The 17,780-nt window shown below is 42.1% G+C and overlaps 1 protein-coding gene across 1 annotated transcript; it reads right to left on the bottom strand.

Moving 5' to 3' along the window:
* Positions 1 to 792: 792 nt before the first annotated feature.
* Positions 793 to 17,162, bottom strand: LOC148029900 (uncharacterized). Its single transcript, XM_087687330.1, has 4 exons — positions 17,055 to 17,162; positions 16,797 to 16,966; positions 1,600 to 1,903; positions 793 to 1,244 (listed from the first exon to the last, which is right to left on the bottom strand). Exons 1-4 carry the CDS (start codon positions 17,160 to 17,162, stop codon positions 1,113 to 1,115), a joined length of 714 nt encoding a protein of 237 aa, XP_087543456.1. The 3' UTR covers positions 793 to 1,112.
* Between the last annotated feature and the right edge of the window lie 618 nt (positions 17,163 to 17,780).

Here is a 17,780-nt window from a genome sequence, read left to right as displayed (position 1 = left end):
ATGGCCTATTTATAAATATCCTAACCTGTGAATTTTTCTTGAATAAAACACAACCCTTTTCTATTCAATTTGTAAGTAACCCCTTTATATGACACCCTTCTGTATGTAAAAAATGTATAAAAATGGTGTTTTAAAAACTCCTTATTTTGAACTCACCTTATATATACATATATTCATGAGTGACCCTCCCCGAGAAGACCTCCAAGTAAATAACTTCAAGTTCTAGTTCTAGCTCTTATCTAATCATGGTATCTAGTCTTGTCTTGCCTTCCATTGTACTCAAGTTGTCTTGTCACCTTGTAATCTCCTGGTATGAGATCTTATCTAGTATTTTGTATCTTGTTCATCCTTGTCGAGCGAGATCTTGCAATTGTGATATCTTGTATCCATAACTATTGTCCCAGGTTGTGGGATCCTTCATATCCTATCGAGTCTGTTATCTATACCTACGGTCTTAGGTTGTGGGATTTTATATTGTATCTTGTTAAGTTATCATTGTACATTGTGCCCCTACATGGGATTAACTTTTAATTAGAATTCTTGTAAAAAATCTTGTATTGGGTCCAATCTCTAGAGCACATTATAATGCTCCCATAATAGTTCCTTTGAAACATTCATTCAGTGAATCTTTACAATATTTTTTAAAGCTCTTTGCGTAGTCAACATTTGTTCCAAATTAGAAGACTCATAATACAAATCACTAAAATTTATGGATAGACATGAGATGAAGAACCCACCCAATGCACAATTATCCTGAGTTAGAAATGTTTGATTAATTTAGAGTATTGTCCATTGATCAATGTTTTTAAAGTAGGATATTAGTGTTGGCCTTGATGGAAGAGTGGAATATGAGTGATTGTTCCACCCTATCATTGTTTTAAATGTAGGATATCAGTCTTGGTCTTCGTAGAAGAGTGATCATGAGTGATTATTCCACCCCATCCAAAGTAGCACATGATGGTGATCTTGTTGCATGTAATTTGTTATGTTATGATGGTACCAAGAAAATAGATGATACTTTACAATAAAGTGCTACAATATATATTCTTATGAAATATCATGGCCTATCATAGCCTCCACATGTCAAAGGCTTATTTCTAGAAACCTCCCTTCTACTTTTCCTTCTCATAGTGCTCATATCCTGCATAGCCTGCAGATCCAAGGGATGCAATGCCGGCTAGTTCAGCCTCAGGCTTATGTTTTGAGGCGTGTAGGACATCCGTTCTTGCCTTGTTACCTTCGTACTACAAAGGGACAATAGAAGGGAGTATTACGGTGGAATGTGTTGTCTCTAAACATTATGTATATACATATACATAATACAACGTGACCTACACAACACAATATGCATACACAGATACACTGATCATCGAGCACAGATACATAAGACACATACATACTCATGGACGCATATAGGGAATGTAAGTAAGTATGGAAGTACATATGCACCAACATATGTGTACATGTGTACGTATGTACGCAATTACTTGCACATACACAAGCACGCATACATACGGTATGTGGGTGAACTATGGACATTAGTCATAGGTGCTATATGTGTCTATGAAAAGAGTGACGATTATGTCTAATATATCTTACCAAGGCGAAGGCGCCCGCAGCAACTGCGCCAAGCTCGCCGAGGCGCTCATTGCGCTGGTATTCCTTCTCTTCCCTCACACGCTCGTAGTTGTAGTCGTTAGAAGGGCGGCCATAGCCATAGCCTTCTTCTCGTTCGTTACTGAAGGCGGACGGTGCCTCCCCATTATAATACTTACCCTGGTGTTGGTGGTGTGGGTGAGACAGAGCTGCACTGGCTGCTGATATTTGTATTGTGGGAGGGATCAGAAATGTATGTGTATCGATATTTGTCAGACTTGGAACAAATGCGGTTGCTCGCGTCAACCTTTATAGGAGCACAGCGCGTGGCTTTGATCCTCTAACGCGTAAAAACCGGATTCCTCTCGTCTTTTGCTTTACGTCGCCGTCATCCCCACAAAATGCAACGGCGTCATCTCATAATATAGGTTCTTCCACCACCGCGCGCCATCGTTAAGGTTTTTTTACACTACCCGGGGCCATCAGCTGACGTGACTCTCCCTCCTATCCGGTCGTCTGGGCGTGCTCAAGTGTGTCCACAATACATACCTTCAAAGTTCCCACCAGTATAGATGAGAACAAGGATTTTGACAAACCAAGGCATTGAAACATCTCCGGATGCACAAGCTTGGCCAGGGAGGACGGCTATGTTTTCAAACTTAGTGGGACAATGATGTTTAAACAATAAATGCTATATTGAACCAATCAAGCTCATGATTTGTTTTCTAGTTAGTGGGTGTATTTTAATCGCGAGCATAGTTATATGCTCAAACCCTCCTCCATGTGAAAGTAGGAGCTTGTTCATCTTGGGCACAGGGGTCATGGTAGACAAAAAGTGAAAGTAGCCTTGTATGGACATTGTTTCGTCCATTCAATGCACAACAATACATCAGTATCGTGTTCATGTGGTGCAAAGTGGGTGGGATGGATGTGAATTCAATCTAGCTCCATGATAATTTGTAATGCATTCGTTTGTGTACACATGAGCCAATGCCTCAAGCACCATGACTCTTTAGTGTAAAATTCTTTGGATGGATGTGAATCGATTCTAAGTCCACGATAATTCGTAATGCATTCAAATGTATACACATGAGTCAATGCCCTAACAAACCCTATTTCATAAGGTCTAGACATCCATTAGAGACAATCATCCCATTGTTGTTTATATTTGCTAAAATGACTCATAGTAGTAGTGTGGTACCAAAAAGCCATCCATTTGAAACCCATATCACATTGTTAATTCACATCGTTTGGTTTCTTAGGGCAGAGGCACTCACAAACATGTGTGGGTCTACGTATGGCATTATTTGTATTTGTCTTGCACTACAAGATATAGGCCTTATACCGATGTTAAAAACGACGAAAATGCAAATAACAAAATTTGCCCCCGTTGTCGCAAAAAGTGTCCGTTATTGCTGACACCATAGAACAGCCGGTATCAGCGTCGCTATCAGCATCGGTATTGGCGTCGGTATTTGCGATGCTGCTATCGACACCAATACCGACGCTGATAGTGACAGTTTGAAATGAAAATAACGACGCCAATAACGATGCAAGCAGTAAAATTTGCGACGCTAGTAGCGACGGTAATAGGGAAAAAAATTTGTTGTGTGCTTTATTAGAGCCATACAAAATAGTTTCTGCACTGTGTACAATGCGCTTGCAAACAAAAACAAAGTATACTGAAATCATAACACTGATACATGAAATAAATACATGATCGCATAATAAGCGATTGGTACAATCATGATAAGATATTACCAATACATAGATTAGGCGACCCAAAAATAAATGTGTGTGAGCTCCAGGGATCCAAGGGCGAGCTACATATCCTCGCCCTCTGAAAGCTCGTCCCGCCGCAAAGGAGCATTGAACGGACTCTGCAAAAAAAGAAACAACACATCATCCACCATACAATAATGCATTCTAATTAAACATAGCAACTACGAACAAGAAAGATGAGTGACTTATAGGGCTGCCATGTCTATACAATCGGTCGATTAATGAAGTGAGACCGTGCTTCTCTGCATATAGAGTCTCAAGGCTGGTTGGATCGTGATTTGCAATGGAGTGCTGCAAAGAAAACAAAATACTAACTGTTAGAAACATAATTGTCAGTACATAGGATATTGCAAAAAAATAAACAAGCAAAACAAAAGAAAAACTTACAAAGTCCTCCAAATATGTCCTATGGCTGCCACTCCCAAGATGATGGACCACTCCGGCCTTGAGTCGTGCCCTCGCCACCTCGCGCTATTGACTCTAACATCCTGGAGAATCTGTAGCCTTCTCCCTCAATCGGCACCAGTCGCCGCATCTTACTACTCGGGCTTTGCAGCCCCACTCTTGATTGCCTTACGTGCGTCGGATCATCTGTGTGACATATATACACGCATGCAATTCATCATCCAGGCCTTAGAAAATCTATCTACTGAGACTAGAACCCGAAACTCCTCATGCAAGGATGCTACTATGTAGTTCTTGCTCCCCTCTCGTATGTTCTTCCAATGATCTAAGACGTTGCGTCGAAAAACTTGTTGGCACAACTCTCTCATGCAAGCCATCACCCTCCTCCCCTCATTATTCATGATGATGGCTCCTAGCCTATCATCGACTAGATATCCATATCCCCCTAGAGTCTGCCAAAGATAGGTCATCTCCCATCTGCGACCACACTCCTGGGCATATCCAGGAGACCCCTGTGCATCCGGTGTACCGACTGGCATAATATCTCTCCGAGTGGCACCCATAGGGATGCCACCTACTGACGGCTGATCAAAAGCCAAAGTAATTGGAGTAGACGTCTCCACATGTGTGACAAATCCCTGAGGTGACGCAACTCCAACTGAAAAACAAGATGGAGACATCACGTCCATGCCTCCACAACATCCACCTGAGCTTGAGCCACTCTCCCTAGAAGGGCCATGAGAGTGAGGAGTCGCACTTGTATCCCAAGTCGACCATGGGCTCATTGCATCAGTATCTCTGCAACATCCCCCTGACCCCAACGCACTCTCTCCCTCTGGCCCAAGTCTGGAGCATCCAGCTCGTCTCCTGGAAGCTGAAGCATCCGATCGCGTTGAAGTAGATCTAGCACAGGACCCTAATGAAGACCGAGACAGCTCTTGGTCTGCCATATCTCTGAATCTCGCGATCTCGTCTGGAGACATGCGTGTGAAGATATCCTGTAACTCCTCATTGCTCATCCCTCGACTCATTCTGAAAATATCACCTACACATACAAAAAATGATGTTAGAATAATCAATTTAAATCATACAAAGCATAGTAATATAAATCCTTTAAAAAAGATCTCACTTAAAATGCATATCTTATGTACCTTTATAAGCGATTGGTCAACGAATTGAGTAAGTGGATGTTCCAAGTATGAAGTATCCTATGGTCCCATGTCAATCTCCTGACACAACTCCGCATACACTGGAGGGTCGATAGACATGTCACCACAAAAGGATGACTCCACCTCGTTCTCAAAGAATTCTTGGACTCCTATATTTCCATCATTGTTAGTCAATGCTGGCTCCAAGCTTTCGGCGGCCTCCACCCCTTGCAATATTGATCCCTCTATTTACATATTATCTTCATCTATGCTCGGAACATTGCTTTGATCATATACTCTAGCACTTCGGGGAGTTGAAGGTATAACATATCACCATCGAGGTTGTCAGGGGTTTGGATAGAAGATTAGTTGTTCACAAATGTACAAGAGAGTTTAAACCATTGTGACATAAACCATGTCGTAATAAAATTAGCAAACAAATGAGTCCATGCACCTGCTCACAATGGGCCGGCAACACAAAGGTGTGGCACAAATCCGTCCATTTTTTTTGGAGTCTATTTTGAGAAATCCAGATGGACCTCGTCGAAGTATTGCTTCAGCTCCTCCAAGTACCACTTTGAACCACTGCACATCAAATAATATCATGGAGAAGCTATGGTAATCCATTGTAACAATACTTATGCCTGTCACCATGGAATTTTAGCCCTGATAATTGATCATCTTCAGAAAATGTAGACATGAGATAATGCATCATACCCGTCGGAGTACGGATAGACTTTACTACTTGCTTTGCAATGCGCTCTTCTTTAGTGGACAAAACCCAAGGAGTGTGAGAAAGCTGCACACGACCATTAGCACTTGACTCGCCAAAGCGCCTCCATCTTACTTACCTCCTTCAAATCCATTCGTGCCCCTATAGTGTCTCTCTTTCCTATGATGTGGTCCCATAGCAAGTTGCCCACATTCTTGAAAATATACATGGGATCCAACAAGTGGTTGACCTGTAAGTGGGTCCAATATGGCAACTCGTAGAAAACTGAGAACCGCCGCATTCCGTTTGGATGTGATTCCGCGTGGACCATTTTCCGTTTGTACCATCTTGCGTCGTTCATACGTGTTGGAGGTCATCCAAGGAAACCTTCCCTGAGTTCATGATCCTCTGGCAAGAAAGAAGCGTGTCCTTGATATACCATTTTCTTTATGGTTTGTGACCTTCGGGAGTCTAACTATGGCCCGTACAATGGACATGCATGATAACCTGAGGTAACCAAACACCACGACCCAGTGAATACTTGCTTGAATGAGATAAAATATAGATAATACCAATGAGAACGGAGGCCTGTTCACCTGAGCACTCTCCAAATCCTGGAAAGTCATGCATCGTCCACATGAGAATGGCTCGAATATTGGCTGACTGGCGACCATCGCGCCTGCTCATATCTTGCACGGTGATCCCCTCCTCCCACAAAATCTTAAGATCATCGACTAATGGATAAAGATACATGTCCATATTTTTGACTTTGTAGCGGTCGGGGACGAGTAAGATAAGGATGAGACGTCCTTTCTTCGTAGAAAGCCATGGAGGGATATTGTAGTTGACAAGGATTATAGGCCACACACTATAAGAAGTTGAGCGCAGACCGAATGGGTTCATGCCATCCATTGCAAGACCGAGCCGAAGATTCTTTGGCTCTCGGGCAAAGCCTGGGAAGGTAGAGTCAATGTGGCTCCATGCACATGAATTCGCTGATATTCGTTGAACTCCATCCATGGACCTATTCTGCGCATGCCACGTTGTCAAGCTCGCCATGCTGGACGTAGGAAACATGTGGTTTATGCGGAGATAAGCGAAAAGTGTCTGAGAACTTTTTGAGGGATGGTTTGCCCTTGCAAGTCCTGTCGATACCTGTGAGCACCACACTTTGTACATGTTTCCATAGTCTCGTATTCTCCTCGAAACAGTATGCAATCATTGATACATGCATAGATGTTATTGTAGTCCATGCCAAGCTTTCGTAAAACATGTCGTACATCATCACGAGACTCTGGCATGGTATTTGTAGGTGGTAATATATAATATTTTAATAACCTTAAAAAAATCATAAACACCTTGAAAAATCACAAATATTTTTAATAATAGTGTTGAAAAAAAAATCAACGAAGCATATGTACAAGATACTTGAACAACTAGGTCACACTCGTATTGCTCCACTCGTATTTTGCTTGCACACTTAAGAGTGCAAGTAGTGTCTTCAGGCGAGATACTTGGCACCCATCATATAATGGTATGGATGCTTCCTCTCTAAGCAGATCAGAAGTCTCGACATCCATGGGAATCAATGCATCGATCATTGCCTCCATCTCAGGCTCCAAGATTGTAGATAGGTCTGGAAGGTTGCATGTCTCCTCTGGCATTGACGGTATAGATTGGCCTTGCAAGTGGTGGATTGGCTCATGCACTCCATCCATCGCACGCCCACGAGCTCTTCTATTTGGCCGCAAAGGGTGCACTCCTCCTTGGGACGAGACATCACCTCCCTGGATAGAAAATTTGCCAGCGAGACCTAATCTTATTGTATATGGTATTCAATTAGCTTGCGAGTACAATGCATGATTGATATTAACTTTTCTTACTATTTTTTGCAAAACCACAATCACCTAATCAATGATCTCAGATTGAAACTCGCCAAATCATCGTACGTGTCTATAGACAATCGGCATTTTCATCTAATTTCTAGCTTGCGCCATTGAGAGCAAGGACATGGGACACGCTAATTAAGATACGCCTCGCGATCTTGAACAACAGGACCTTCATCATTTTCCATTTTATCTATGTTACAATGAACAATTTGTTTTTGTTATCATTCTTTTTTTTTCTTAAATTGTTATCCTCTTCTTCCATCTCTCTCTTTTTCTATGACCATGACTACGACTACGACTACGTCCACGACCATGACCACCACCACCACAACTACGACTATGATGACGACAACTACCACCACCACCACGACTACGACTACCACCACGACTATGACCACAACCACAACCACGACTACGACTACGATAACCACGACCACGACCACGACTATGATGACCACGACCACGACTACGACCATGACCATGACTATGACCACGACCACCATAACCACGACTACAAATATGACTACGACTACGACTATGACCACGACTACGACTATGATAACCACGACCATGACTATGACCACGACCATGACCACATCTATGACCACCACCACCACGACTACGACCACGACTACGACCACGACCACGACCACAATGACAATGACTATGGGTAGGTTGAACTCACTAAGAATAAGATTGATGATTCACCTCATCTTTTCTCTATCATCAATAGAATTCCTCTTTACCATTTACAACTACACTATTGCACACTACAATCTCTATAAGGACATGAGATTGGGATCTCCACAGATATCAAATCATAATCTTTAGCTTGATGCTACATATATACTACTACTACTCATGGAATAAACCTTAAAATAGTTATTATACTCAAATATATGAGGTTTAGAGCATAAATTTGTTTCTAAGACTATTTTAAGGAAGAAAGAGGGTTAATGATAAAAGAGTGTCCTTCCTTGTAAGTGATTTTATATTATATTTATTAATTAAAATTAATAGTTGAAGATGAGTTTCCTAAGAGATCTTGTGGTGATGCTGTTTTAGTTTTGCGAAGCATATATATGAATGATGCTATTTTAGTTTTCTTTATTTGTCTTTTTAAGAAGAGATTGATTTTTATAGAATATCCAAAGTTATTTTTGGGATTACGTTATGAAAAATGCATGTTTTTCATACTGATAGACTGATTGCCTTCGTTGTATATTTGCGTGGTGGAGGCTAGGACAAGCCTCATGTATGAGAGGTCTCTTTGCAAGAAGAACATTATGCTAGGAGGCACAAGTATGCTAGGGCTCTCTAGCCATATATCCCTTAGGTTTGTTGAGGATCGGCCTAACCCCTATGAGCCTAGGATGAGCTTAATGTAAGGTCCTACTTACTTTCCTCTCTTTTTGTCCCTCTCTCATTTCCTCTCTCTTCCTCAACCTCACCCTCTCTTTCTCTCTTTCCCTATTAGGTTTAATGATTTTTCTCTCTTTTCTTTCTTTTCTCTCTCCTCTCTCTCATATTTCTTTTTCTCTCTCCTCTCCATCTCTCATTTCCCTTTCTCTCTTTCTCTCCCTCTCTCACCCTCACCCTCTCTTTCTCTATTAGGTTCAATGATTTTTTCTCTTTTTCTCTCTCCTCTCCCTCTCTCATTTCCTCTCTCTTTCTCTCTTTCCCTATTAGGTTTAATGATTTTTCTCTTTTTCTCTCTCCTCTCTCTCTCTCATTTCTTTCTCTCTCTCCTCTCCCTCTCTGATTTCCCTTTCTCTCTTTCTCTCCCTCTCTCATTTTCTCTCCCTCCCTCACCTTGTCTCTCTCTTTCTCTCTTTCCCTATTAAATCTATTTCCCTTTCTCTCTTTCTCTCCCTCTCTCATTTCGTCTACCTCCCTCACCCTGACCCTCTCTTTCTCTCTTTCCCTATTAGATTTAATGATTTTTCTCTTTTTCTCTCCTCTCTCTCTCATTTCTTTTTCTCTCTCCTCTCCCTCTTTCATTTTCTTTTCTCTCTTTCTCTCCCTCTCTCATTTCCTCTCCCTCCCTCACCTTGACCCTCTCTTTCTCTCTTTCCCTATTAGGTTTAATGATTTTTCTCGCTTTTTCTCTCTCCTCTTAATGATTTTCTCTCTTTTTCTCTCTCCTCTCCCTCTCTCATTTACCTTTCTCTCTTTCTCTCCCTATCTCATTTCCTCTCTCTCCCTCACCCTGACCCTCTCTTTCTCTCTTTCTCTTTTAGATTTAATGATTTTTTTCTCTTTTTCTCTCTCCTCTCGCTCTCATTTCCTTTTCTCTCTTTCTCTATTAGATTTAATGATTTTATCTCTTTTTCTCTCTCCTCTCCCTCTCTCATTTCCTTTTCTCTCTTTCTCTCCCTCTCTTATTTCCTCTCCCTCCCTCACTCTGACCCTCTCTTTCTCTCTTTTCCCATTAGGTTTAATGATCTTTCTCTCTTTTTCTCTCTCCTCTCTCTCTCTCTCATTTCTTTTGCTCTCTCCTCTCCCTCTCTCATTTCATTTTCTCTCTTCCTCTCCCTCCCTCGCCGTCACCCTCACCCACACCCTCTCTTTCTCTCTTTTCCTATTATGTTTAACATCTTATCTCTTTTTCACTCTCCTCTCATTCTCTCTTTTTTTTCTCTCTCCTCTCCCTCTCTCATTTCCTTTTTCTCTCTTCCTCTCCTTCTCTCATTTCTTCTCCCTCTCTCATTTCCCTATCATGTTTTCGTCTCCCCCCCTCTCCCTCTCCCTTTCCCTTTCTCTTTCCCATTTTCCTATTATGTTTAATATCTCCCTCCCTCTCTCATTTTCCTATTATGTTTAATATCTCCCTCCCTCCCTCTCTCTCATTTCCCTATTATATTTAATATCTCCATGTCCCTCTCTCATTTCCTCTTCCTCCCTCTCCCTCCCCCTCTCTTTCTCTCTCCCTCCCTCTCCCTCTTCCTTTCCCATTTCCTCCCCCTCTCTTTCTCTCTCCCTCCCTCTCCCTCTTCCTTTCCCATTTCCTCCCCCTCTCCCTCTCCCTCTCTTTTTCTCTCTCTCTCATTTCCTCCCTCTCCCTCTCTCTCTCCCTCTCTCTCTGCCTCTCCCATTTCCTTCCTCTCCCTCTCCTTGTCTCTCATTTCCTCTCCCTCTCTCATTATACACAAATTTTACAAAAAATAAATAAATAAGAGAGAGAATACACTCTCCCTCTCTCTCGTTCTCTCATTTCATCCCCCTCCCTCTCCCTCTCCTTCTCCCTCTCTTTCTCTCTCTCTCCCTCCCTCTCCCTCTCTTTCTCTCTCTCTCTTCCTCCCCCTCCCTCTCCCATTTCCTCCCTCTCCCTCTCCCTCTATTTCTCTCTCATTTTCTCTCCCTCTCTCAATATATATGCACAAATTATATTTAAAAAAGTAAAAGAGAGAGAGAATGCACTCTCCCTCCCTCTCCCTCTCTCTCTCTCTTTCTCTTTCTCTTTCTCTTTCTCTCCCCCTCTTTTTCTCTTTCTCTCCCTCCCTCTCCCTCTTCCTCTCTTTCTCTCTCATTTCCTCTCCCTCTCTCAATATACACAAAGTAAACCCTAAACAAGTAAAAGAGAGAGAGAATAGACTCACTGTAAAGATTTGGCGAGGATTTGGTGGCTCCTCTTTGCAACGGCGGCTCCGCCTCTCCTTTGCGAACGGTGTCGTACTGCTGCGCATCCGAGGTGTGGAATCCACCAAAATGTGGTATGTGTGATATCTGTTTTTTTTTTTTTTACATAGTTGTTATGTTTGCATCTTTATTCTGCTTGGTGGAGGCTTAGAGTTAGCCATGTCCTCCCATGGGTGAACTGCAGATCCCAAGTCACAGCTTGCCTTGCCTGAACTTCAACTTGGAGTCATTCCAGGTGCTGGAGGCACTCAACGTCTACCCCAATTAGTTGGTTTGTCAAAAGCCATGGATATGATCGTGACATCAAAGTCTATCTTTGCTGAAGAGGCTCTTGAATTGGGCCTTATCGATTGTGCCATCAGAAGAGCTCCTTGACTACGCCAAAAAGTGGGCTTTAGATATTGCAAATTTTTGCAAGGCATGGAGTATTTCTCTTCATAGAACTGACAAACTAGAGCCTTTGGTGAGCCATGACAAACTTTGAAGCTTATAAGACAACACCCTTTAATTTGCTTAGATGCTATTAAAAAAGGACTATTTTTGAAAAGAGGACAAAGGGGGCGTGAGAAAGAAAAAGCAAGGGAGGACTATTTTTGAAAGGGGAGTTTTGGAGGCAAAAAGGGGCGACAGAAGAAAGATACGAGGAGAACAGGAAGAATAGGGGAAGAAAATCCTTAATGCTCTGGGGGACTTGTCTATCTGCATACGACGATATACTCTGCAATTGGACTATGAGGGCTTTCATAATAAGAGCTTTTATCAAAGAAAAAGCACAAACTCGGAGATCTGAGAACGAAGGGAGTTGGCATGTTTGTCTGGGGATGAAGGAGATGATACAAAACCATTCCTGAAGTAGTCACAATAGATGCCGAAGTTGCACAAAGAGAGTTTGAATTCACACAAAGAAGACAGTTGTGGTGGCCTCTTTGGTCTCGTCTATAATTCCGTAGGTCTGCACCTTTCAAATCATGGTACTCATGGCCGTGCAGACAGTTTTGACTTTGCTGATTTACGGCACAGCAAATACACAAACATAGTCCTGAATGACCTAGCAGCTCTTTCGGCCCTCTCTGTATGTTCCCTTGATCCATCTAGTCATCATCAGAAGGACAGGATATAGCTGCTCCAATACGGAGCTGATGGGACGAAGACAAAGAAGATATTGGCAGACAACAATGAAGCAAAAGGGAAGGAAGCATGAAGGTGAATCTCAGTCCATGTAATTGAGAGGACAAGAAGTCAACGAAGTCAACGAGCTTGTGATCGGGTTGATCTGCATATTTTCAACGTTTGAAAGCTTTCCTCCCATGAATTGAGAGCGTGGTCGTTAAAAATTGATTATGGCATATGTTCAGGGCCTGTTGTGTGTTTGCAAGATGGTTGCTAATACCTTGAAGACTTTTCTTCCATCCCTTTCGTAATTCCACAGATCTTTCGGCTGTCTCTGTATGTTCTTCTGATCCATCTGGTCATCATCAGAAAGAGGGAGCATAACGAAGAGGTAGGGGAATTTGGACAGAACAGGAACGCTATGTATGGAGGGAGGGGAAGATAAAAAACGGAAGACTGTGATGAGAAGCAGTAAGGCGACAGGCATTTGGGGGGATGAAATGTCAATAGAATGGACAGACCGCAGTATTTACCGAATTATGTGACTATCTGTTGTTCCAGAACGAGATTATGTCGAATAGCTACTGGTGTAATCAATGAAATTTGACAAATTAGAAGATGGAGTTTGTAAAATTTTTATGGTAAGAATTACAGTGACAGTGAGCTGGCTAATGGGATTATCAAACTGATAAAGAACCATAGATTGTGAGAAGAGAAGAGAGAGTGAGAGACACAGACACTGAGAGAGAGAGGAGCTTTCCCATGTTATCTGGCACAATTGAGCAATAATAGAGCATACTCTGCATCAAGGAACAGAGCATTTAGCCCTTGATTGCCCTTGGACTATTTCCACTACTTGGATAGAGCTGAATCAGCTTGGAGCATTTGGTTAAAGTTGCTCATAGATCTTATATTTTACATTACGAAATTGTAGAATTTCATACTGTCATTATTTTGAAACCATGACTTCCCAGCCACTTTCCCAAGAGTTGTAGTTATGCCACTCTGTACAACACATCTATGTACTTATCATTACAAATACAACATTGGTTTTGTTGGTGAATTGGCTTTGCTTACCGCTGCATTGAATCCAATAACTGTCTTTGAGCTTAATTAACAACTCCCTACCTGGATATGACCAGCAATCAACACCATTGTGTCTTCGGTACGCTTGTTAAGACTTTGAACCCGGAGCGACTTTGTTATTAAGGAGTTTTACAACAAGCTATGAGAATTTTGCAGATTGAGATAGGTATAACAATGACATGAGTTTTATTGTCATCATCCTAATCTCTTCTAACACCTAAGGAAGTAAGCGCCTGTATTTGAAGATCTACGGAATTGAGGAATCTTCTTTCTTGGAATTTCTTAAGAACCTCTGTGGTCGCGACTTTGCTTTCGAAAACCCTTCGACATCTTTGGTGAACTCGACGTGAAAGCGTCGCAGAAATTTCAGGATGGGAGATACTTCAGCATCCATTTCAGTTTCTTCTACGATTCCTGCTGCATCCTCTGCTTCAGCTCCATCATTGACTGCTGCGTCAAGTACTTCAACAGATGATCTAAAACAGATTTTACAGAATATATCCATGTATATGCAGCTTCAAAATCAGCAGACACAATTGTATATGCAGCAGCAGCAACAATTGCATCAACAACAGTTGTCTCAGCAAAGGCAACTATATTCGGAGCAGGAAAATGCAATCAGCACGACTAAGGCGATTGAAGCAGTTGAGAATGAGAAGAAGCTATTTTATGGCCATAATGTTTCAGCATATTGGAAGACATATGAGATCAAGATGGGATTTTTTGGAGTTTCAGCTAGACTTATGAGTAAGTATTTCCTTCGTCTTGTCACACCTGCCTTAAGGGCGAAAGTGACTGATCTTTTTATTCAAAATTTGCATTGGCAAGATTGTAAGAAGGCCCTGAAAGAAGAGTATTTCCTTGAGGACTTTGGTATGGCTACACGGCAGTCATTCCGAGAGTGGGTCTACATACCAAACAAAGGTCTAGCTGCTTCAGAGTTGATTCGAGAATTTGAAGAGAGGTATAGTCAGCTTGATGCCATTGAACAAAGAGCATTGGATGTTGAGAAAGTTGAGCTTTTCTTGCAAGCTGTAGATCCTGCTCTTCAGGAAGAATTGGGAGAGCTTCTTGAGGATCGCACGAAGCCTATGGCTCTTAAAACAGATTGGCAAGATGTCCAGGATGCAGTCTCGACTTTGACCAAAAGTAGGATATGGAAGACCCGCCTACAGAATGGCTCTATGACACTGACACCGTCTTCTGCTCCTATGTCTGCTTCTATCGGTGTTATTTCTTCTTCTCCTCAGCCAGTTTCTTGGCCTATGCCAGTGCCTATTGTTTCTACTCCTCCTATTCCTTCTGTTCCACGACTGATGCCTGCACCTTCTACTCCAAAACCATCCGATCCGTCGGTGCCTACCTCTCTTGATGACATAATCAAAGGCATAACGGATTTGACACTAGAGTCAGTTAAAGTGGAGTTGGTGGGAAAATTGAAAGAGCAGTTTGCTTCGACTGTGCCTACTATTTCTTATAGTGCTCCTACTGCACCTAGGAGTGCTCCTAGTGCACCTAGGAGAGATCAAAGATGTATTTGGTGTGATAGTATGGACCATCAACATTGCAGGGATTGTGAACCTTTTCAGGATGCAAGGAGGAAGAATTTGGTATATTGGGGACAAGATGGTAAGATTTGGTTGACTGAAACAGGAGCTTCGCTTGCTACCAACTTTGGGAAAGGCGGAATGAAGAAGTTAGTGAATGACATGGCTGCGCATACTTCTTATGTGACAGCTAGAGGAGATGCTTCTGCATATGGAGTCCAGATTGAGAAAGGATCATAGAATCAGTCAGCATTATGGACTTATGCTATGAAGACTGCAAACAAGGGGAAAATTCAGCAAACTGTTTTGACTAGTGCAGGCTCTAGCATCAAATCTGAGACAGGTTGGGATTTGCCTGTTGACAGGTACTCTATTTATGCCTACTTGGCTAAGTCTCAGGGAGCAGATGTACTTGTTGAGGAGAAGCATAAGAGGGATGACGAAAATCCCAGTGTAGCTAAAAAGACTAGAGGGGGTGAGTTTGTTACTCCACCTACTGCAGGACCGTCTTTGAGACCAGGGCCAGAACGATGTCGAAGGGTTTGTGAAAGCAATGTCGCAACCACAGAGGATCTTGACTAATTTCAGGATAGAAGATCAATCAAGCAAATAATCAAGATGAGAAAATGATGCCAAGACTCTGTTTTATTTCTGCCAATAATAAATACAAGGTACAAGAAGAAGAAACCCGAGCAGCCTCTGGATTGCGTAGGAAACACCTTTGAAAGGATAATAATAAAATAGATTTAAAGCTTTCTTGATAAGCACAAAATTGATACAAGGCCGTATCAAAAGACTAATACACAGGATTTTGATATAGAAGCTGTGACAAGAGGCTTTCCAATTTTAGGATACCTATCCATCTGTGTAAATACATTTTTAAGCATACCTCTTCTTCATATGCATCTTCGTCTTCCAAATCTCTCTGATACTTTGTTTCCCCTCAGCTCCCCTGTTCTTCATGTCCTGAATCTCCCTTTTAAAGTTGTTGAGTTGTCCTTCCCATCCATCATCTTCAATTTTTCCCTCTTTTTACCTCTGTAGTTTAGTTTTTCCAGTTATCCAGATCCGCCCTATTTTTAAATTACAGAAATCCTCCCTCCTCCTAGTGGAACAACAGAGCCTAGAGAGAAATAATTTGTCTTCCCATCTCCGCTTACCTTTCTTGAGTCTATTACAGAAGATGTTGAAGAAGAGTCTTTTAGCAAAGCATAAGGTGCCAATTCAGAAACATCGAATGCCAGTATATTTCGGAAAACAGAGTCCAGGATTCCGAAATATTTTTCTTTGATAAAGCCTCCTCACCCGTCGTTAGACTTCTCTGTGCTTCATCACCAGTAGAGCCATCTCCCTCTGCCGTCAACTTTCGCACGTCAAGTCTTGATCCTTTATTGCTTCATGTAGCAAAGAAGCAGATCATGTAATGGAAAACCTTGAAGCATGCACAAGAGAGGGTTAAGAAGAAAATAGAATACAGCATCCAAAAAGCCATGAAAGGGCGGAGCTCTGAGAGGCAGATGTGGCATGGCCGAGTTTCTGATGGCATGGAGATGGTAGAGGGAAAGGCTAGGATTTCTGGCTATGGTATTCGAATGAACTCGTCATGAATAAAGGGCCTCAGCCTCCTCTATGCTATCGAGAGAGAATCTTGAATCGGCTGTTATGGAGCTCTTTTGTGAAAGCCTACGGCCAGTGATGTAATTGTTTCGCCGACTAGTTGCAAACTTCCTCTCGTCCTTGGCCTTTGTCTTCTGAGTTCGCCTCTCCTAGTCCATCGTCTCTTTATATCCAGCGTCTTCTCATCTACAAAATTTCCTCTTCATCTGCTTCTCCCACCCTTTTTCTTTCTAAAGCATTCTATTTTCCCTTTTATCAGGATTACCTTTTCCTTGTTCTTCTTGTTCTGAATTTCGTGAGACGCATGCGCCCCTCCTTCGACTGTAGGATGGCGTTTCCTTCAGTATGTTCATCGATGTTCAGTCTTTCTCCTTCGACTTCAATTCCTGTTAGCTCTTCTTCGTCTCGAATTCTCTTCACCACAGCATCCTCGTTCTACCAGCTCCTCTTGTCGAAGGATTTCAGTCCCCAGAAAACCAGTGGCCTCCAGATGTGATACAAACAAGTCGATTTTTTAACTCACCTTTGATGCTGTTAGCATTAGGTTCCAAGCATGAAAAAATGACGTTTTCAAGTAGAAATCTGAAAAAGGGCTGAACAGATTCTCTTCTATAGAGAAAGATGACTGCATATCTTGCTTTCAGAAAGTACTCAGTAGAGGCAGCTCCACGGGTTCCAGAGCTGAAGTTGTCAATGAAACGAACACAGCGGCGTTCAAGAGGAACGGTCGTGCCTCCTCCTCAGTCAATCTTCTCCGAGTCTAGGATTCCCCCTAATTTTCCATTTTTTTTAGCGTAATTCTCCCCTTCGTCAAGCCGCAGAGTATCATCCCCTTTCCTTCCTCTGTTTCTGTCCTCGTCCCCTTTTCCAGGCTCCTTGCTTTTCCCTCCCTCTTTTCGATTCAAAAAGCTCCCCTTTTCAAAAATAGCCGTGTCAAAAATAACCATCCCTGGCTTTTCCATTTCCATTAGGCTAAATTTACCATAGTCATAGTGCAGTCCAAGGTCTTGAATTAAATCATCCAAAGTAAACGTGTGATTGTCATGTTTATAAGTTCCAATCATATAGAAATCCAACTTGATATTATCCATGCTGGCCTTAAGGACATATTTCACAGTGTCCCCATAAATGGAGGTATCAACACTTGTAAAAACTGAAGTAGGGTAAAATCTAGGCATTCCCACATGCCAATGCTTTCTAATATCAAAGTATGATAAGATCCTATCAATATGTTCTGAATTTGATGTGA

This window comes from Lygodium microphyllum, chromosome 10, assembly GCF_053477565.2.
Source record: "Lygodium microphyllum isolate KBCC chromosome 10, Lygodium_microphyllum_v1.1.10, whole genome shotgun sequence".
Classification (NCBI taxonomy): Eukaryota; Viridiplantae; Streptophyta; class Polypodiopsida; order Schizaeales; family Lygodiaceae; genus Lygodium; species Lygodium microphyllum.
Note: the sequence above shows the minus strand (reverse complement) of the source record. Positions and strands in the feature narration are given on the sequence as shown.

Excerpts from the sequence above, each read along its gene's own strand:
- LOC148029900 (XM_087687330.1), bottom strand. The coding sequence starts at position 17,162 with ATGCAGTCATCTTTCTCTATAGAAGAGAATCTGTTCAGCCCTTTTTCA. Across the intron at positions 16,967-17,054 it reads TAATGCTAACAGCATCAAAG|AACGAGGATGCTGTGGTGAA; the intron begins GTGAGTTAAAAA and ends AGGAGCTGGTAG. Across the intron at positions 1,245-1,599 it reads CTGCGGGCGCCTTCGCCTTG|TACGAAGGTAACAAGGCAAG; the intron begins GTAAGATATATT and ends GTCCCTTTGTAG.